Source organism: Chenopodium quinoa, unplaced genomic scaffold, assembly GCF_001683475.1.
Source record: "Chenopodium quinoa cultivar QQ74 unplaced genomic scaffold, ASM168347v1, whole genome shotgun sequence".
Classification (NCBI taxonomy): domain Eukaryota; kingdom Viridiplantae; phylum Streptophyta; class Magnoliopsida; order Caryophyllales; family Amaranthaceae; genus Chenopodium; species Chenopodium quinoa.
This window is the reverse complement of record NW_018745024.1, coordinates 8,182,096-8,202,704: the sequence shown is the minus strand read 5'-3', so window position 1 is coordinate 8,202,704 and position 20,609 is coordinate 8,182,096. Positions and strand designations below refer to the sequence as shown.

The 20,609-nt window shown below is 34.1% G+C and overlaps 2 protein-coding genes across 5 annotated transcripts; both read right to left on the bottom strand.

Moving 5' to 3' along the window:
• Window positions 1-2,098: 2,098 nt before the first annotated feature.
• Window positions 2,099-7,217, bottom strand: LOC110708482 (cysteine synthase-like). 3 transcript variants are annotated; one of them, XM_021886616.1, is made up of 11 exons: window positions 7,046-7,217; window positions 6,363-6,415; window positions 6,080-6,189; window positions 5,920-5,977; window positions 5,513-5,776; window positions 5,265-5,402; window positions 4,332-4,383; window positions 3,928-4,007; window positions 3,103-3,162; window positions 2,920-3,000; window positions 2,099-2,458 (listed from the first exon to the last, which is right to left on the bottom strand). In XM_021886616.1, exons 2-11 carry the CDS (start codon window positions 6,399-6,401, stop codon window positions 2,342-2,344), a joined length of 999 nt encoding a protein of 332 aa, XP_021742308.1. In that variant the 5' UTR covers window positions 6,402-6,415; window positions 7,046-7,217; the 3' UTR covers window positions 2,099-2,341. The 3 variants fall into 3 exon arrangements, with proteins under 3 accessions (XP_021742308.1, XP_021742309.1, XP_021742310.1); XM_021886618.1 differs by having other exon boundaries at window positions 2,324-2,458; window positions 3,111-3,162; XM_021886617.1 differs by lacking the exons at window positions 6,363-6,415; window positions 7,046-7,217 and having other exon boundaries at window positions 5,920-5,969.
• A 7,676-nt stretch (window positions 7,218-14,893) lies between these two features.
• Window positions 14,894-20,064, bottom strand: LOC110708481 (cysteine synthase). Of its 2 annotated transcripts, none has more exons than XM_021886614.1 (11): window positions 19,872-20,064; window positions 18,869-18,923; window positions 18,667-18,776; window positions 18,490-18,547; window positions 17,975-18,238; window positions 17,748-17,885; window positions 17,548-17,599; window positions 16,007-16,086; window positions 15,592-15,651; window positions 15,388-15,468; window positions 14,894-15,243 (listed from the first exon to the last, which is right to left on the bottom strand). In XM_021886614.1, the coding sequence occupies exons 2-11, from the start codon at window positions 18,908-18,910 to the stop codon at window positions 15,151-15,153; spliced, it is 978 nt and encodes a 325-aa protein (XP_021742306.1). In that variant the 5' UTR covers window positions 18,911-18,923; window positions 19,872-20,064; the 3' UTR covers window positions 14,894-15,150. The 2 variants fall into 2 exon arrangements, with proteins under 2 accessions (XP_021742306.1, XP_021742307.1); XM_021886615.1 differs by having other exon boundaries at window positions 19,800-19,881.
• Between the last annotated feature and the right edge of the window lie 545 nt (window positions 20,065-20,609).

Sequence of the window (20,609 nt, the reverse complement as noted above, 5' to 3'; positions counted from 1 at the left end):
TAATAATAATAATAATAATAATAATAATAATAATAACAATAATAATAATAAAAAAAATCAATAAATAATAATAATAGTATATTTTTCTTAAATATTTTAATATGTACATTTGTATATGCACATATGTATAATAATAAATAATCAAAGATCACTAAGGCCCCGTTCTTTAGAGCTGCTCTGCTGAAATCTGCTCTGCTTTGCTCTGCTGAAATCTGCTCTGCCCTGCTCTACTTAAAATTTCCATGCTATACGATTTTATTCGGAGGCGTGTTGGGATGTGTTTCTGAGGTCAATAATACCCCCCGGATCAGATTTTCGAGGGTCAATGGTAACCCCCGGATAAGATTTCCTGGGGTCAATGGTAACCCCCGGATTAGATTGTTTTTGGTATGATTTCTATTCTTCTTTTTGTAATTAATTAAGTCTTACTAACATTGTTTTGATTTGAGACAAAGATAAAAAATAATAATAATAATAATAATAATAATAATAATAATAATAATAAATTAATAATAAAAAAATTATATTAAAAAAAAAGGCTATTTCTATACAGTAACCCTGTTTTTTTCACTTTTCTACGTTGTGCCCCAACATATATGACTTTCTACACTGTAACCCCAATATACATTTTGTTTCCATACGGTAACCTTGCCGTTATCCTGCCGTTAAAAATTCCGTCAGTGGGCCCACTCTCCCCACTTATTAATATTTTTTTTATCGAATTGGTATTCCGTTAAAGGTTTCGGGGGCTATTTAGGCCCCTAGGGATCCAAATTGAGCTCAGAATTGACAAAAAAATAACGTAAATGTCTCGTTTTGTGTGTTATAATGTGAACACGTAAATCGAGACTGTAGACACGGAAATTTTATAAGTGTCATACGTTAAATTAAATAAATTAATTTGGGTTAAATCATTTTAATGATCCATTTTAATTATTTTTGGCCCACCCAAATAAATAATCCGAATTAATCAAATACAATTCGGGTTATAAAATAAATCAAATTGGACCAGGTTTAAAGACTTTTAAGTCATAAAATGGGCCAGGCCGAAACCTACTAAGTCCACTTAAGGGGTTTTCATCTCTTATAAATACGGCATTCCTCCATTAGTTGAGGGGATCCAGAAATCATTATTCCAAGAGCTCATAAAACTCAAAAGGAATTCTCTCTTAAGTGAGTCAACAAGCACATCAAATTTGTGCCGACTTGTTCAGATACACTTAAACACATTTGAACGGGATTAAGCTTCATAAGCCCTTGTTCAGGTGTATTCAAACAAAACCCTTGAATACAGGTTGACATCATCAAACGTCACCCTGCATTCAAACTCAAGTCGACGTCATCAAACGTCACCCTACAGGTGTCACACACGTGTCATCGTCAAGCTGCGGAACAGAATCAGAGGATTTAGTTTATTTTATTATAAACTGTTATATAGAGATTGTACCCAAAATTCACATATTAATATAAAATTCATTTGTTACTTTATTTCTCGTCTTTATTAATTTAGACTCGAAATTTGTGTAAACAGAGACATTTTTAATAAGAAAAACGAGGCATTTACGTTATTTTTTTGCCAAATCTGAGCTCAATTTGGACCTTTAAGGACCAAAATAGCCCCCGAAACTTTTGACAGAATACCAATTTGATAAAAAGAATATTAATAAATAGAGAGTGGGCCCCACTAACGGAATTTTTTAACGGCAGGATAACGGCAAGGTTATCGTATGGAAACAAAAGGTATATTGGGGTTACAGTGTAGAAAGTCATATATGTTGGGGAACAACGTAGAAAAGTAAAAAAAACAGGGTTACTGTATAGAAAAACCCTAAAAAAAGGATCTTACTTGTGAAGGGGAGTGTTGAAGATAGACCTCCCAAGTATCACCACATGTAAGTGTCCCACATTGGTTGAAGAAGAGGGAGTTAATTACTTTATAACGCTAAGGGGCTTTTCTCATATTATCATATGAATCAAACATGGCCTTAAATTAAAGTAAGATGTCCGAATAAATTGTCACCTATCTTGAAATAGAAACGGTTTATAATTGAACTTTCCATTATAACCCTTACTCAAAAGTTGAACGATGGGAACAATATTTTTATAAATCAGCAACCAAGGTCCAGAACTTATCATCATCATTCATGTCATAACCTTAACTATGAGGGGTTTGGACAATGCGACAATTAAAACTAATAATTTTCGAAATCTAACCATATCAAGGTTGTTTCATGGAGATACACCAGCCTATGACACCATTACAAACAAGAATTATAATAAGATATATCAATATGAGTTAAGAAAGCATTACAATTGATCAAATCTTATTTTAGGCGGTCATTTATAACAGTGACATTGGCAAATCGACCTCTTCATAAGTCATAGCTTCCACTTCATGCCTCTCCGACTCAAACAATTCGGTAGATAAATAACGCTCTCCAAAGCTAGGAATAAGCACCTGCAAAGCATATAGGAGTAAGAATATAATTTCCTGATGTAGAATGCTGTTTGGGATAGAAACTATAATATCCTGATGTAGAATGCCGTTTTGGATTGAAACCAGTACAAATGCTGATAAACAGTACAAGAGGCTGTGTTTTCAAAGGTAACATATGAGGAATGACAGCCCCAACCTCGTTTTTTCGGAGGTACCTTAGACTTAAAGCCTATTGAACTATTACCAACTAAATGAGGATGGAAGAGTATTCTCCAAAAAGCAAAGCTTTCAGAAGAGTAAACTCTAAACTTATCTGCGATTAATGGGGTTGACATTTCTTAATAGTGTATTGATAATTCTTTCTCCGTATATCCTATCCTCTTTCAAATGGCATGCAAACACAATGAGTTGGTTTCTCCAAATGAAAAAAAAAAATCAAGAACTGTTATAGAGTTAGGCCAACTAGAATATTTTCTACTTACAACAATCAAATTTCCAGCATATTCAGCCTGTTTGGCTAATTTAATAGCAGCAGCTACAGCAGCTCCTGACGATATCCCAACCTGCAAGTTTACCAAGTTCACATATGATGCATGAAAGAACACTCATCACAGTCATCACTGAGATGGATATAATAGAAAGAATATTAATTGAAGTGATTTTACCAGCAAACCTTCTTTCAATGCAAGAAGCTTTGCAGTTTCAATGGCTTCATCACTTGTCACCTATTACATCAAATTAAGATGTTACACAAGCTATCTACTTGTCTCAATATGGGTTGTTTAGGGCCAAAACTAAGCATCAAAACTGGAATTTGAGTTGGATTTAAGTGATGACGACGACAGAATATAGACATTATTAGACATAGACCCTGGCCTAACACTCCAGTTTCTGCCGAGGCAGAGCTGTATGTTATACTTGCACTGCATAAAGTCTGGTAGTCTCAATAACTCCCATTGCAGAATAATAAGTATCTTTTCACGGGCGTTCATTCAATCAAATCTTTTTACAATTACCTAAACTAGTGTCTTTGGATCTAGTTGTCAATACTATCACCAATTAAGCACCATTGAGACCAAAAGCAAGCAATCAAGCTGCCTTTTGTTGTGAGTGCTCAAAGAATGCAAACTATGCACCGTGTTTCTTTAAGAGCAAGAGCAAGAACTAACTGTTTTTAAAAGTTACTTCATGTCATCAAAGAAAGGTGTTAAAAATATGTTTGTTACGGAATACCTCATCTCACAATCTTAAGAATAACTGAATTAAGGGAGAATTTCTCTATTACAAGGCAATGAATTTCTTTTTTGTTCTTCAAAATGAGAATGATAATAAAACAAAGTTAAGGCTGAATTCAATCCAGACACTTTCTGTTTAGCGTCTCCCACAAAATAGCCGTAGGCATTCTAAACATTTGATCTGAGTTTGTAAAGGCAAATTGTTTCAAGAATTCAATTCAGACTGATAATGGAGAGAAAGCTTCTGAGCCTTACCTTTAAAACTTCCTCAATTATGTCAAAGTCCAATAATGGAGGGATGACACCAGCTCCAATTCCTTGGATTCTGTGCTTGCCTGTTGCATGAGAAGCATCAGGTCTACTTAATTAAATAGTAAATTTCACAAGATGATTCACAGCTCCTCAAAATTAATTAAAAAAATACAAACCCAAAATCAAAATATTGTCAACAACTTCAAATGAGGCTTGCGTTTAAGTAATAGCTCGGGAAGTTATAGCAATGCAGTAGAGTTGACAGGAGGTTGATTTACATACAAATCTTAGCTAGCAGATACTTCACTTTCATCAGGTAGATCGTAGATGCTTAACACAAACACTTAAGGACGACCAAAATCTAAGCATGTGAAGTACACAGTACTGTGCACATATTACAGACTCACCAGGCTTTTCTCCATTTAAGACTGCACTTTCAGTTGGCTCTACACCATAGACCTGAGAGTGAATGTGAACCACCAAAGTTAAAGAGATGAAAGTACTAGCTCAATTTCACGATTTCTTTCTGAAAATATAAAGTAAAGGATAAAGAATGAATTTTGCGTATTTGAAATAAATTGCCTCCAAAATCAGAAATCAGGATTGGGGAATCCCACATTCCATAAGCACAATTTCTGCACAATAAACCCTAATTTACAGCTACAAAGGAATGTTCCACTTTCCAGGCACTACTGCAGAAGACTAACTAACAAGGACATGTATGTTAATTCCCATATTCTGCAACCTAACAAACATACTTTTTGTCAGGTTAACAGGAAAACATTGCTTATCTTTTCTTTCCATATCAGGTTTTTTTTTATTTTTTATTTTTTTTTATTGGAGCAAGTTTTTTACTCAAATCAATGTAAGTAAGAAGAAGAAACCTGCAACATTGAAGAGGCTTACAAGAAGGCAAGGTGGAAATTTTTGTATGAAGATTAACATAGAATTGCACTTTAGTAGCAGCATTCTTGACTCTTGAGATTAAAACAAGGTGTAAAAATGAATGAGAACAATTTTAGGAAGATCCAATGTCAAGCCGGTGTTAGGATTGAATGCATTTTGGAGATTCAGCTCTTAATAAATTCACTTTTTATATTTCCCTTTGTGGTTATTTTGTCAACAGAAGAAATTTAGTCTGTGCCAACAGAAGTCTATCCTACGGCTTGGGTCCAACAGTAGCTCTTAGGGAATGCAATGGTCAAACCATACTCAGCTGTCTAACTAGCAAGAGTAGAAACCCATCCTTTTTCCAATCCCCACAGGCCATTCACGAAAATAAAAGCAGGGAAAAAAAAGGTGGGGTTGACTAGACAATGGACTAGAATGAAAAACCAAACCTTTATAGCAGAATTTTGCTCTTTAAGAAATTTTCCTGTCCCAGCAACAGTACCACCAGTACCAATGCCAGAGACAAAGGCGTCAATTTTCCCTTCCGTGGCTCTCCAGATCTCTGGCCCAGTGGTTTCATAATGAGTCTGCAAGCACAAAATCCACATGGGGAAAAACCAAAAAGCAATTAAAAAACCATTTGAACTATGGAGTGTGCAGTTTGTGCACTGATTTCTTAGAACAAATATCAGCATACCTTTGGATTCCCAGGGTTTTCAAATTGATTAATGTAATAACCACCTGGTGTTTTGTCCAATAATTCTTTGGCTTTGACCATAAAGTCAGGAAAGCTCTTTGTTGGACCCATGATATGCAACTCCGCTCCCAAAGCTCGAAGAATTATTCTTCTCTCAAGACTCACATACGAAGGCATTACAATGATTAGCCTGTAGCCCTTAGCAGCAGCAATAAACGCCAATCCAATGCCAGTATTACCACTTGTCATTTCTATAAGAACGGTCTTTAGACATCCAGAAAAAAAAAAAAGTATGTACTTAGCAACAACATTTTGTAGAACATTCACTTTTCTAGACTGAGTACACTCAATAAAGTAGTGGAGAAAGAAGTAAAAATGACAAATAAAAATGGTATACGAAGACACACCTTCTCCGGAGAAATCAAGCCTTTTTCTTCAGCATCCTTAATCATAGTAACTGCAATCCTGAATTGAGTAAAGTAAGACTGAATGTTTATTTTTGATATTGTTTGGATGAAAATAGGTGAATTTGCAGTTGCCTTTGTGCAACTTTATGGGGTGAATCACCTGTCTTTAACACTGGAATATGGTTCCATCATCTCAAGCTTAGCTGCAATGCGTGCAACGCAACCATCTACAACATGATTAAGATAAACCATAGGTGTGTTTCCCACCAACTGCGAGTTAAGAAAGTAGATGCATCAGAAACAATCATAAGTTACACAACAGTCCTGTAATTTTAATCTATAAATCAGGCACAAAATTGGCTAGCTCATTGAAATAATTAAGATATGAGTATCCGTCAAATGTACAATGACATAGTCGACCAATATTAATCAGAAAGACTTACTTCAGTCACATCTTTCGCAATACTGCACTCCCCTTCCATATGTTCAAACACAACTGCGAAAATCTAAAATTGTAAATAGATTTACAATATACCTTAACATATCTAACAGAACAAACATCATGTACTACTAAAGATTGGATTTTGCCATTCAAATTACTTTAGCCGATTACAGTATACTCAGATATGCCATTCATAGTTTTCAAGAAATTAAACTTATACTAACAATTTTAATTGCAACCCACCTTACAGAAATAATTGAACTCCTTATCATTTGACTTTTACTAAAATGCCACTCATAGTACAAAATCTGAGAATTTATACTAGCAAGTTCACTTGCATCAGAGTATTATTCTATCATTTAGAGAACTGAGAACAACAAAACATCTTTTAGTCATTCAGTCATATATAAGACTCGTAACCTTAATTTTGAGGGGTTAGGACAATGCGACAATTATTACTATTTTTTCTCGACCTCCTACCATAACAAACAAGCAGTACAGACACTACAGTACAAGCAATTTTGTGGAAATTAACATGATTCAAAAATAAATGTTCACTGTCTTCATTCTTCTCTCTTACCAAACACAATTATTAATCCTCTAACTCACAGCTAATTTACCCAAATCTAATTAATAAAAAAAAATCATAAGAACCAAAAACGTTAAAGGATAACAAAACTGTACCAGTTTTGCAGTAGAATTAGGAAGGTGATTTGTGAAATTTTGAGATTATAAGAGAGTTTCAGTAATCAGTATGCATTTAGCTTTTAAGCTATTTGATCTTGAATTCTTGAATGTTAGAGGTCAAAAGAGGTCGGTAGTCTCTAATAAAACACTTTTTTTAAGGATCGAATATAAAACACTATTTTTGGAGTAAGCATTATCTACACGACTGTTTTTGTTGGTTTTATTAAGGTTTTTTTAATTTATTTATATCGATGTGATATACTCATATGGTTAGCGATAAGCATAAGTCATTGACATTTTTAAGGTACTAAAGGTTTAAAATTTGATTTACGTAAGCATTGTTTTTTAATTTATTGTGTAGTATGAATACCACTAATTTTGATGTATTATATGCTGAGATTCAAATGTGTGGTCATGTATTAAAACCTTTTTAAGAAACTACTCCGTAAATGTTTTAAAAAGCAAAGTATTTCAATCTACTGTGTAGTATGAATATGACTAATTTTGATGTATTAACGCTTAAGTTTAAAATATGATCCATGTAAGCACTGCTTTTTAATCTACTATGGAGTGTATACTAAACATCAAAATTAAATCATATAAGCATTGCTCTCAAATAAATTTATCAATAATAAAAATATTTTGCGTGCGCTGATTGGTAATTATTTTGTCTAAATAAATCAATAAAAGTTGTACAAAATATGACCCAAGTTTATGTAAACTAATCTTCCATGTCTTAAAAAGGTTGAACCGAACCAACCTATTGATTGCTCACCAGTTTCCTTCTATATATAGTCTTTCTTTCTTGTTGCTACCCACATTCACCAACCTCGCAACAACTGAGATTAATAACCTCAATCAGGTCACCAACTGCTTAATCACCAAATAATTATAGTTTTAGTGGGAAGAATTTGATAACATTAAGGTAGAATAAGCATAAGGAAGGCAAAGTAAAGTCCCACATGGGAAAATGAAAAGAGGGGAAGGAAAAGGAGGAGTGTATAAAACAAAAGGAAAAAAGGACGGAAAAACTTACATACCTGGACGGGGCTAATGGGTGATCAAGAAGGCCCATGGCCTAGGCTGGTGACTTCCATTGCACATCATTGGGATGGTGCACCTGCCTAACATCTCCCTTGATGGGAGACTGTACGTCGTAATTTGTGGTAGAGAGGGCCTGCGCTCGTCGCGGCCCTTGCCTAATCCATTGCATTCAAATCTTTTAGGAGAAATTATCAATAATAAGTGGAATTTTTATAGTATTTCAATATTAAATTTACTTTGATTAATTCTAACATTGATATCTATTTTTCATGAATTGGTATTTTTACCTGATCGGTCAAGTCATCAATTAACTTAAAAATAATTAACTCGCAATCAAATAAAATTAACTTAATTAATAACCTCAATATTAAATTTAAGGGTAATGCTTATATATAGCCCTTGAAAATTGTATAAAATTAGGAATTCATGACAAAAACACGCGTAGATTAGTGTAATTAGTGTGTGTTTTGTCATGATTTTCTAAATTTAAACAATTTTCAAGAGTCTTTTTAATGTTTATATGTAGACTTAAGGGTTATGTTTAACATTTTCCTAAATTTAAATACATAAATAATCTTTTTAGAAATTGTGGTGTCGAGTTAGGTAGTCCTAGGTTTACAATGGGCACCGGCTAGGGTGAAGGTTTTACGGGTCCGATTGACTAATGTGGGGGTTTCACCGACGAGGGCGATTGTTGGGAGTGGGGGTGAACATGGGTTCGTTGGATGGGGGTTTTGCATGTCAAGATAGTATATTTGGGTTCATGAATGGGATGGATGATGTCGTCGACTGGGGTTGGGGTCTGAGAGGGTTTCGCCGTTTCGCAGGGAAGGGTGGGGGTGGGGGCTAGATGGTGTTGCCGACAAGGATAGGGGTTGGAGCTTGGTGGTGGTTGGTTGGGGTGAGGGGTGGTCCGGCAATTAGGAGGTTGGCTGGGTTTTTTTTTTTTCATTTTTCAAGTTTTTAAAATTAGTTAATTGTGTTAGTTAGCTTTTAATTTAATTACACTTTAAAAAAATTAATTAAAATAAATCTCACCAATAACGTTTTGAAACATGGAACATTAACTTGTTATTAACTCATATAACAGGTAACTCATATACAACAAGTCATGACTTAATATTAGAAAAATGACCATAAAGTTTGGCTTATTTTTTAATTAATTGAAGTTGAACTTAATATTGAAAGACCAATCAAAGTTCAACCTTTAATCCTCTGTCTCTTTTTGTGTTCTTAACATACACACTACTCTACCTTGCCGCCATGTTCTTTTGAGCTTCGAGCAAAGCAAAACAAGACGTTAGTATTAGGAAAGCAATTCTAATTTTACCTTATCAAATATATACTTGTACTATACCAAAAGATATATTTTACCAAACAAACAAAATAATAATAGTGTCTACTAAATTTCAATAAGTTTTCCGTCAAAAAAACAAAAAAAAAAAAAAACACTCAAAAAGTTTAACTAAATTTTAACAAGTTCAAATAAGTACAATAAATAGTTACAATAAATAAGTTTAGATCCAATTAGATAAAGATAACATACCATAAATGTATTTCAAACGAAGGAAGTACATGCTTATGTCTTTTTTATGTGAGTACTAGTTAAAATATGTCAAATGATCGATGAGGAAATGAGGTCATATGTTATTAACTAGAAAGTAAAGTAATGAAATCATTTCAACATGGATACTTGCAGTGGAACATGTGTCTCGATTTAGCTCTTATTAGAAATTATTAGGTTGGATTCATCAAATAAACAACACACGGTGTTATGTCACGAGGTGAGGTTGTAACTGAACAAATTTGTTAAAATTAAAAGTTTATATTCACGTTTTATACCACTTGGATTTCATCCACGTCATTACATAAATAATAAATAATTGTTGTTGTTGTTTTATCACATTCACCCACGTCAACTACTCTGTATCTCCCAAATTTATTCATGTACTTCAGAGCAACTCCAATGGTTGGGAAAAGGGACTAGCTTGCAAATATTAAAAATATTAAGCTAGTAGCTACACCATTGTTGCACATCTTGTTCATTTGCTTTGGCAAGCAAATTAGCTTTGTAGAGCTAATTAGCTTGGTAAATATTTATTAGATAAAAAATATTATTAATTTAAAAATAAATTAATTTACAACTAGCTTAACCATTGGAGCAACAAATAGCTTGAATTGTTGTAGCTAAAGAAGATGATGTGGCATGCCAAACTATTAAATAAATTAGCCAACCATTGTAGTTGCTCTAATCTAGTGAGAGTTATAAATTCGAGGAAGTCATAGAGTAGTTAAATTAGTCCACATGCTGGATATTAAACCGATCTATTTATTCTAATCCTAACTGGATGCAATTATTATTATTACCTTCATTAGTTTCCTTTTCGTTGGAAGCGAGTATTTGTGATTAAAATTGATTGAGACACCTAAACTCTTTCTATATCCTACCGAATGCGTATACCCTATAACAACTTGCACCAAAGAGCAATAACCAATTGCTCAAGTATTGAATATATTGAGCAATAGTAGAACAAAGTCCCAATATATCAAATTAAAACCTCAAAAACCAGGTGTTTATGGGTCGATGTCAAGGCATACCATATGTGTTGTTTGTTTAATTTTGACAGGTTTTACCACTACCATTCGTGGATTTCGCCTAACAATCAGGCCTCCATCAAGTGCAAAAGCCACATTTTACTAGTGTTTGTTTTGTTTCAGTTTAGTTTGTATGAGTTAGAGTTTAGTGTATATTTGTGCGGTGTTTTACTTCCTTTTACTTAGCTTAGGTTGTAGTCTTGTTTTTTTAATTAATATATCTCTTTGTAAAAAAAAAAAAAAAAAAAAAAACTCGAAAACTCAATAATGAAACCAACGTTACCTACCAAACCTTCCTCGCCACACAAGTTCACAAAAACACCCCTTTGTAAACACAACCTATTTTACTCTGATTGTTCAAATCTTTTTTTCTCTTATGCGAGATGGTGGTGACGGAGATATTTCTTGCCACTGATTGCTTCACGAGATTCGGCTTTCTGTCTTGTAGTTCTCTATTTGCAAACTTCGCAATGTTTCTCATCAGTGGGTTGCCCCTGCTCGCTGGTTGGCTGCTCAGGCTCATCGTTGACAATTGCTTAGTTGGTCCTTCTAGTTTCCGTTTGTATTTTCTTTTTAGGACTTCTTGTAAAAAAAATAAACAACCTATTTATCAAGCTTATAAACTTAAATTTTTACTCAAAAAAATTGTCGTATTATTGACATTTAGGGTACATAAGAATGAGGAAACAACGTATCATAATGGGCTAACATTAGAGATTGCACATCCTTAATTACAATTTATGAAGGGTGACTTAACAAATGAAGCTAGGTAAGTCATTTTTCATGTCAATGAATAATTATATTATTTTTGTTAGTCGTATGGAGTGCTAACACAAAAGTCTCAGTTAGTGTATTCCACGTAATATTTCTGCATTTCATTTTGCATCATCCAATCAAGATTAATAATAACTTAATAAAGGGCAATATATTGCAATAGATTTGTGGTAATAAGCTCTCTTTGAAGTCATAGAAGTTAGAATACATAGTATATATCCACTGAAAATTGATAGCAGTTGTAGGACAATTTTGAGCTGACTGACAAATTTGTATCCCACATTGGTCAGATAGAAAAGAAAGCGAGAACAAGTTGGTATAAATAAAGATGGATAGACATCGTTCCAATTACTTACCTGGACGGGGTCTATGGGCGATCAAGAAGGCCCATGGCCTAGGTTAGTGGCCTCCATTGCACATACCGGAGGGGTGCCTGCCTAACGTCTCCCCAAGTGGGAGAGCGTACGTCATAATTTGTGGTAGCGGGGGCCTGCGTTCGCGCGGCCCCTGTCCAGTCCTAGTAAAGAAATATTTAAGCCGTCAGAAGATTCTTCTATCTTATGTTCAAATTCTGGAAAGTTCTGGTGTTGGGATTTTGAGTTTGGTTTGTAGGGATACGGTAAGGTTAAGTGCTATTGGCTGGGCGGTGGTGGTTATGATGTTTTGTGGCGGTGGGTGGTTCAGTGCTGCTGTGGGTTATTTTGGTTGCATTTGTTTTGGGTTGGAGACGAGTTTAAAACGATCTCATATAACTAATTTTTTTTCCTCTTATGTATAAATTACAAAAGACGATTAAAAGAGAGTGTGTATGGTAAAATTTTAGGTGTTATGATTAAAAAAAGAAAATATGCTTAACTCGAAAACACACTACGCTAAGCTGTAAAATTGCGCTTTTACTATGACTAAATCCAAATGGAGAATTTTAAAAACACTATTTTTTTTTTAAAAAAAAAACTAAAAAAAACTACTTCCTTCTCATTTCCTTTTTTTTTTTTTAAAAAAAAAATACATATTAAATCATTGATATTTCTAATTACATGTTTGTAAAAAAAAGTATAGGAGTTTGATGTTCTAAATTTGCTCACCAGTTTTGTTTTTTTGTTTTTTTTTTTTTTTTTTTTTGTGTATATTAGAAAAATTTAGAAGATTCCCTTGAAATGCCAATCATGTCTAAGTTTCAAATGAGAAGAAATTTCAGAAAAAGGATGGAATACTATATATCAAAGTATAAAATGCGTGAGTATATACCAATTACAAGTTGCTCCCATCTAGAGAGATCTTATATTTAGCAAATTATTGTTCACTTTCAGATTACCTTCCCTAGGCTGTAAAATTGAGCTTTTACTATGAGTAAATCCAAATGATAATCACACATAATGAGTCATAATTCTCACATTGTCTCTAATTTGTATTCAACTTGATAAAGGATTATACTATTACTTTGTATCTCACACTGTCAAATTTGTGTTCAAATTGATAAAAAGGATTATTCCCTGACAAAAGGATTCAATCTGTTTCATCATAATCAAAATATAAAAACTTGCACAGTATTAAAAATCAAAACGGCACATAATGGTATACCGAGTATTTTGGAGTTCTCCCACATCAATAGAGCATGGAACTGGTTTGATTCAGAAGAGTATAAATGAAAGGCATATGGCGACCTTTAAACATACTTACCTGGACGGGGTCAATGGGCGATCAAGAAGGCCCATGGCCTAGGGAGGTGACTTCCATTGCACTTGGGAAGGGCGCCTGCCTAACATCTCCCCAAGAGGGAGAGTGTACGTCATAATTTGTGATAGGGGGGCTTGCGTTCGCGCAGCCCCTACCTAATTCTTAAGCTAAAATTTAACATGTGCTGAAATAACTTATTTTTGTTGAAATTAAAAATAACCGCATATTTTACAATACTGTAGGTTTTACAACCCCTACCTATACTACTCCGATAATCAGGGCCCTTGCCTCGTAACCTATACTCTTAAAATTCCTACTTTATGTAACAATTAAAGGTCATCAACCATTCAATCTACTAGTCTTTTACATAATAATTTTTTTTTTTAAACAATAATAATTGAAAAAAAAACCCTTCTACTGTAATATTTTGAAGCAAAATCTTATTTTCTATGAAATTAAGAGGGGTTTTGAAATTTCATAAGAATAATATGAAGAGTAAATAAATAATTAAAATTTATGAAAATTAGGTCATTTATTAATTTATATAAAAAATTTTAAATTGATGGGAATAGGGAAGGAATTAATGTTCATTAAAGGGAATTTTGGGAGCAAGACTGAATTAATGCCTATTTATATTTACTTAACATATAAAGATGCTCTATTGCTTATGAAAGCTCTACAATTGTACGCCTATATAGTGAAGAAGAAACTAAAAATTGGGCCTCTAGAATTTTGGGCCCTGTGCAGGTGCTCACCCTGCACACGGTAAGGGCCGGCCCGACCGACAAGTTTTTTGAGCATGTGCCCCACAATTTCATTATGAAGAATCTTAATTTCCAATTCAAGTGTGTTCTTCAATTACCTTGCTGTACAAATTGGTGTAAAAAAATTGGTGCGTTTTTCAAAGGATTTGCTTTTCAATTTGCAAAACTTAGAGTAAAACTTGGTAGAATTTGTGGAAAAAATGAAGAATTTTTAGTTTGGGAGTAGTTTGTGAAACAAGAGAGGAAATAAATCGAGAAACAACTTTTATAAAAATAAATAAACAGTCGTTATGTGGGGCCCATACTCGGAAAACTAGTCGGAGTATAGGCCGGGTGGTAAAACCTACATGTTTAAAATATGGGTGGTTATTTTTAATTTTTTTAAAAAAGGGTGTTTATTTCAATACATGGTATATTTTGGGGTGGATTTTTACAAAAAAATCCTATATTTTATGTAGTATGTGGAAATTTGTTTAAATTCTATAACTTGAAATAATGTTTATTTGTTGAATCACAATTTATTCCATTTTTTTTTAAAAAAAAAACCCTCATATTATAATATTAGTCAAATATGGAATGAAATTAGTACTTCTCCCCGTCCCTTAATACAATGCCTCTTTCTCTTATTATGTGAGGAATAAATGCTCAAAAGAGACCTTGTATTATGTGAGGGAGTACCTAACTCGCACCGAAACTAAAACAAAAGATTATTACTACTATTTTTTTTCCCTCACTTTATTTGCCATGTGATTCATGAAATTCTAACATAAAGTGGGTTCATAGCACAAAAAAAGGAATAGAGGGAGTACTTTGTAAAAAGGTACCAGTAAAAAAAAATATGGGGTAAAGGATTCAATATAATTAGCATATCAAGTTTTTTGTGATATGAATTGATTATCCAATAGAAATATATTACGGTAGATTTGATCACATGGAGTTCCTAGCAAACTAAGCAAAGTAAAGGATCTTTTAATCCTGGGAAATTATAAGGGAGTCAACACAATGTACAATAACTGCAGTTTCATAATAGGATGTAATACAGTATTTTCGTACATTGCAAACCATGGTTGCTAGTGCAGTATGACCAAAGATCAGGAACATAACTGTCATTATTCCAATACACAAAGGCCATGCTACGCTAGTCTACGAATACAGAAGAAGAAAAAGAAAAAAATTAAGACAAATGGGATAACCCTCAAGGAGCACTGGCTGTGAAGTATCCGAGACCATGAAAGGTAAACTCAAAGCTTAGGACTCAATAGGCATGCTCTCTGCCTCCTTCCTCACTGTTTCAAACAAGACGGAGGATAAATATCGTTCGCCAAAGCTGGGAAAGATTGCCTGATAAAAAAAGAGGATGTAATTAGTCAAAAGAAGCCGCCATCCCTTCATGTTCACTGTGTAATATTCCATTTTATTAGTCTTTAATTAGACTATGAAAGTAAAATGAAACCTAGTATAGGAGAAAAAGAGCAGTGGGCTTACAACTACGAGTTTTCCAGCATTTTCAGGCCTCTTAGCTACTTTAATGGCGGCAGCAGCAGCAGCACCAGATGAAATTCCAACCTGAAAGATGATTTTTCCCAAACACCGTATTACTATCATAGCAAAGATGATGTACAAAGAAAATTGGAAGACAGATGCAGGTGGAGAAAGCAAGTAGAATACACTAAAATTTCAAGAACTTACCAGCAAACCTTCCTTGAGGGCAAGCAATTTGGCCATTTCAATAGATTCTTCACTGGATATCTGTATATTTAGTCCACCCGCCACAAAAGACGAAGAAAAGAAAAAGATAAATGAAAGGCAGTGAGTTCTCCATTTATTTATATTTATCAAAGCACATACGTGAAGTATGTAATACTAAGAAGTTACAGCTAGAGAGAGTATCATTATAAGTAAATGGTGACTATTAACGGAGAAAAACTTGTATTCTAATGGACAACACCTACCTAATTAATTAACAAAAGAAAAAAGAAAAAAATAAAAGAAAAGAACAATCCACTAAGCTGAACAAGACATAAGTGGAGCTACAGAGAAATATACATACTAGCATCTAACATAATTAGAAGAAGAAATCCATCATGTAGAGTAGAAAGCTCACCTGGACCACTTCATCGATAAGATTCACATCCAGAACACCAGGTATGAATCCAGCTCCAAGTCCTTGAATCTTGTGAGGACCTGTACATGTACACAAACAGTCAAACATGCAATTTTACCAAGTTAATTCTCTAATAGAAGTATTGCCTAATAAACTTAGACTACGATTCTTTTATTTTTCAAAACTCCAAGAATAATGTGTTGACAAAGAACCAGTTGTTATAATCAGAGAAAGTTGAGTACATAATATCCCTACGAGTTACGATTGGGGATAGAAACCAATAAAGGTTTTCTCTACAACAATTACAAGTAAGCTATGTAGTTCATGGAAGTGAGTGGTGATTTTTTTGGCACTAAAGAGTTTCAATGTGGGTACTAAAGGCCAAAACAGAATTTGACTGGTCAGCAATATATTTGGATAGCTATTGTGGAAAGGGAGGGGAGGGAAGATGCGAGCTTGTAGTTTCCTTCCAAATATTTCCATAATTGAAAGGATTTAATATTGTAACGGCAAGGAAAATAGTTATCTCCAATTCCATTCCTTTTATACACCCCAGGTCATATCTAAACAAGAGAAGTTGGATCCCTCCCTTGCCAAGTATGTAATGGACAGGAGCAACACTAGGAGACAAAATCAATTAAGGGAGCACTAGGGAGTAGGGAGTGTGGCAACAAATTATGATACTATTGGGCAGTAGAGGACAAACATTATCAATAACAGGTTATTTTTGTAGTTTTTCTTGATTATAAAAGGGCAGTAGCATAGCAATAGAAGGCATGAGATTTGTATTGAGGAAATGAGAGAGAACGGCAACCTGAATTTACTAAGAGAGAGTGATAACCTAAAGTTATCAAGAGGGTAATAGCCTCAAGCTAATTAAACTATCATTTGTAACATTTTAGCCATCATCAATCAAACATCAAGCTTTCATCTTTATTCATTGCCTTGTTAAATCAGAAATACTAAGTTAGAAAATCAGTCCATAACAAAATACTCCCTCCGTTTTTAAATACTTGCTCCATTTCTCCATGCGCGGAGTTTTAGGAGAAATTGGAGAAAGTAATAAAATATTAGAGGTAGTGGGGTTGGTGGAAGAATAAAAAATTGTAAAAGCCCAAAAGTAGTGAAGAGAATTGAAGGAGAGAGAATATGAAATTAATATTGTTGGGTCCACTTGGTGAGATAAATTAATTAAATATTGTAAAAACTTTCCAAATAAGGAAATGGAGCAAGTATTTAAAAACGGCCGGAAAAGGAAAGTGAAGCAAGTATTTAAAAACGGAGGGAGTATTACAAGGTCCAGGCTAGCATATCATTAGATAGGATGAACACAAGTAGATGAACTGGGAAGTTACTTCAATGACAAGTCTAGTACCTTTTAGCATGGCTTTCCTTTGAAAAAAGTAAAAACTGGCAGCACAATTATCCATGTTTACTGACAACTAAATGATTATAAATTTTAAAATAATTTTTTTTAGGCCTCTCCCCAGCAATAATAAGGGATCAACAAGAGTTTCAATGGTTATAGCTTTGTTACTTACCAGGTTTTCCTCCAGACAATACAGCACTTTCCACTGGTTCCAAACCAATCAGCTGAAGAACGAAGACAAAAAACATATGATAAGGGTACGAAAGAGGAAGTAGAAAACGGACATAGATATTCACAAACATCAGCATAGAACTTCATATAGCACACTATCAGAAATTTGTCACACATCTATGTCAGAAACTCAGAACTGACCTTAACATCTGGATTTTGTTCCTTTAGGTATTTTCCTGCACCTGTAATTGTGCCTCCAGTCCCTATTCCAGAGACGAATATGTCAATTTTTCCACCTGTGCCTTTCCAAATTTCAGGTCCAGTTGTTTCATAATGAATCTACACAAAGGATATAAGTGTCAGAGCAATGTTCCTATAAGTTATAAATCCAATAAAGAAATACACAAAAGCGAACCAACAAGCATTACCTTTGGATTGGCAGGGTTTTCAAACTGCTGTAGAATATATGAATTAGGAGTCTTGTCACGGATCTCTTCAGCCTTTTGTACAGCCCCTTTCATACCTTTTGCTGGATCAGTAAGGACAAGCTCAGCACCAAAGGCCCTGAGAATAGTCCTCCTCTCAAGACTCATTGATGCTGGCATCGTAATAATGAGCTTGTAACCTTTAGCTGCTGCAATGAAGGCTAATCCAATGCCAGTATTTCCACTGGTGGGCTCAATTAGGACACTCTAAACCATAGAGAAAAAAGAACACATCCATCAGCAATTTAGCACATCAAAAGAATTTTACAACACTGAACAGAGCTTAGACCTTGCCATGTTAAGCTTATCCACCTAAATTATCCCTAGCAATCTCCAAAAGGGGTTAATTAATCAACATATTCATCATGTAGAATTTCATTCAGATAGCCATTATTGCCCCTACCTGTCACTACCTTAACATAAAAATTCTATATTCAGAAATGTTATTGTATACTAACCTCTCCGGGTGTAATTAGCCCGCTTTTCTCAGCATCAGTGACCATACTGAACCCAATCCTGCAAGAGCACAATAATTTGAAGAATTGTCAAACACATATAGCAAATGATACCCATGCCAAGATCTCACTCGCCCCAGAAAAATAAAATAACTACACACTCAAAAAGACAAAAATAACCTGTCTTTGACACTAGAGCAAGGTTCCATTCCTTCCAACTTCACAGCAACACGTGCAACACAGCCATCGACCACAGTGTTGAGATACACCAATGGCGTTTTTCCAATCAACTACACAAGTCCCAAATTTAACACATTAAACGATAAGGTCTAATAAATTATGATATATTACCATGTGGGTACAAAAGGGTCAGGCTGCTTACTTCAGTAACATCTTTAGCAATGAAGGCCTTTTCCTCAACCATTTTGGATTAAATACTGCAATCAACACAATCAATGAGCTTCAACCATACATCTTGGAAAGTTGGTAGTCAAACAGGTATTGCACTTAACCATAAACAAAATGAAAAAAACCAATAAAGGAATTGCTGACTGAAACTTATATATCTAAGAACATCACTTTCAATCAAATTATTAGTAGTAAACTTTTTGACACTTAAGAATGAAATTCATATTATGGATTATATAGTTCTAGTATAGCATGGATATCTCTCGGCATTCCCGGGCTATGCCTAAGCCTCATTACAAAATAGAATTTTGGGTCGGCTGCCTATATCATGAATCAATCCCTCATGATACTCCAGAAAACACCGCCCCCAAAGCTTCATTCCTAAATTGGATTGGGTCAGCTGATTTTATCTCTCGTGGTATTCCCAGAAAATGCCATAACCTCATTCCAAAATGAATTGGGTCAGCTTCCAGACTCAAGAATCTATCCTCTCCTATTCGCTTCTATCTAGTTCTAGTGCTACATGTGTAGATGTGCTTGCAAACCCCCTTCTCAAACAAAACCATTGATAATTTCTTACCAATGTCAATTATGTGTTGAATACTCCATTAAAATTAGCTACACAATTTTTCCAGAACAAATTTAATCATAGCAATTATACCCATGCAAAATCAAAAACCCTCAAAACACCAAACAAAAAATAAAAAACAGAAGTCCCTAAATTACCCACCAATCAATTAAGCAAAAACACTCAAATATTAAATTTCTTCGGAATTCAAGCAATCAAGAGCAAACAGAAATAGGCAAAATCATAAACTAAAAAACCCAGAAAAACACAGAATTGTAAACAATTAAAACCCAATAAAAGGGGTGTAACAAAATTAATAGAGAATTATTTAACATACCCAGTTGAAGAAATGAAAAATAGCAGTAGAAAGCAATGAATTTTAAGTCAAAGGGAGAAGATGTTCACAAACCTTAAAATTGAGATAGAAATCTGGGGAAGAATTGATAGTGATTGCAGAGGAAAGAGGTGATTAAATAATCCAAGAAAATCGTTTGTTTGATTTTATGATTAATTGTTTTACATGCACGATTTATAGACTTTGCTAAATAAAAATATAGAATTATATGTTGAATATCATTTCACATGTGGATATGTGTTGGCATAATATGCCCATTTTCCACAATGTTGTCCTAATTCATGATTGATCCATCTGTCATTCAAATTCAAGGTTTCTCTATTTTCTATTTTTATTTTCATCAAAATACAATCCTTCCATTTATCAAGAAAGCTCAAAATAATAATAATAATAATAATAAAATATAATCCTTCCATTTTTAAAAATAGTTCTTCCCTTAATTGGTTGGCATGTATGTCAAAATGTCAATAATCAAGTTTCGGGTCAAATCAGGATCAGGTTTTGCCGGGTCAATCTAACCTCAAATCAGATTTTGGTCGGGTCAATTTAAATTTAAGTTGTTATAATTCATTCACCATTTTCGAGTGTTGGTCGGGCTCGATTGAAGTCAAATTCAGATCGAGTTCAATTTTAGGTTCAGATTGTGTTGAGTCGAGATAGGGCAGGTTAATAGATGGTACATTCGGGTTCAAGTTAGGGTTGGGTCAGATAATCTTAAAGTTGGATCATTCTTGGTTTTGGTTCAAGTTCAATTCGAATAAATATCGGTGTGGTCAAGTTGAACCTATATAT

What these genes read in the sequence shown, in the direction of transcription:
- LOC110708482 (XM_021886616.1), bottom strand. Translation starts at nt 6,401, where the DNA reads ATGGAAGGGGAGTGCAGTATTGCGAAAGATGTGACTGAA. An exon ending in AGCAAAATTCTGCTATAAAG is followed by an intron (nt 4,384 to 5,264) that starts GTTTGGTTTTTC and finishes ATTCACTCTCAG; the next exon opens with GTCTATGGTGTAGAGCCAAC. An exon ending in CTTAAATGGAGAAAAGCCTG is followed by an intron (nt 4,008 to 4,331) that starts GTGAGTCTGTAA and finishes CTCATGCAACAG; the next exon opens with GCAAGCACAGAATCCAAGGA.
- LOC110708481 (XM_021886614.1), bottom strand. Translation starts at nt 18,910, where the DNA reads ATGGTTGAGGAAAAGGCCTTCATTGCTAAAGATGTTACTGAA. An exon ending in GGCTAATTACACCCGGAGAG is followed by an intron (nt 18,239 to 18,489) that starts GTTAGTATACAA and finishes TCTATGGTTTAG; the next exon opens with AGTGTCCTAATTGAGCCCAC. An exon ending in CCCTCAAGGAAGGTTTGCTG is followed by an intron (nt 15,469 to 15,591) that starts GTAAGTTCTTGA and finishes ATCATCTTTCAG; the next exon opens with GTTGGAATTTCATCTGGTGC.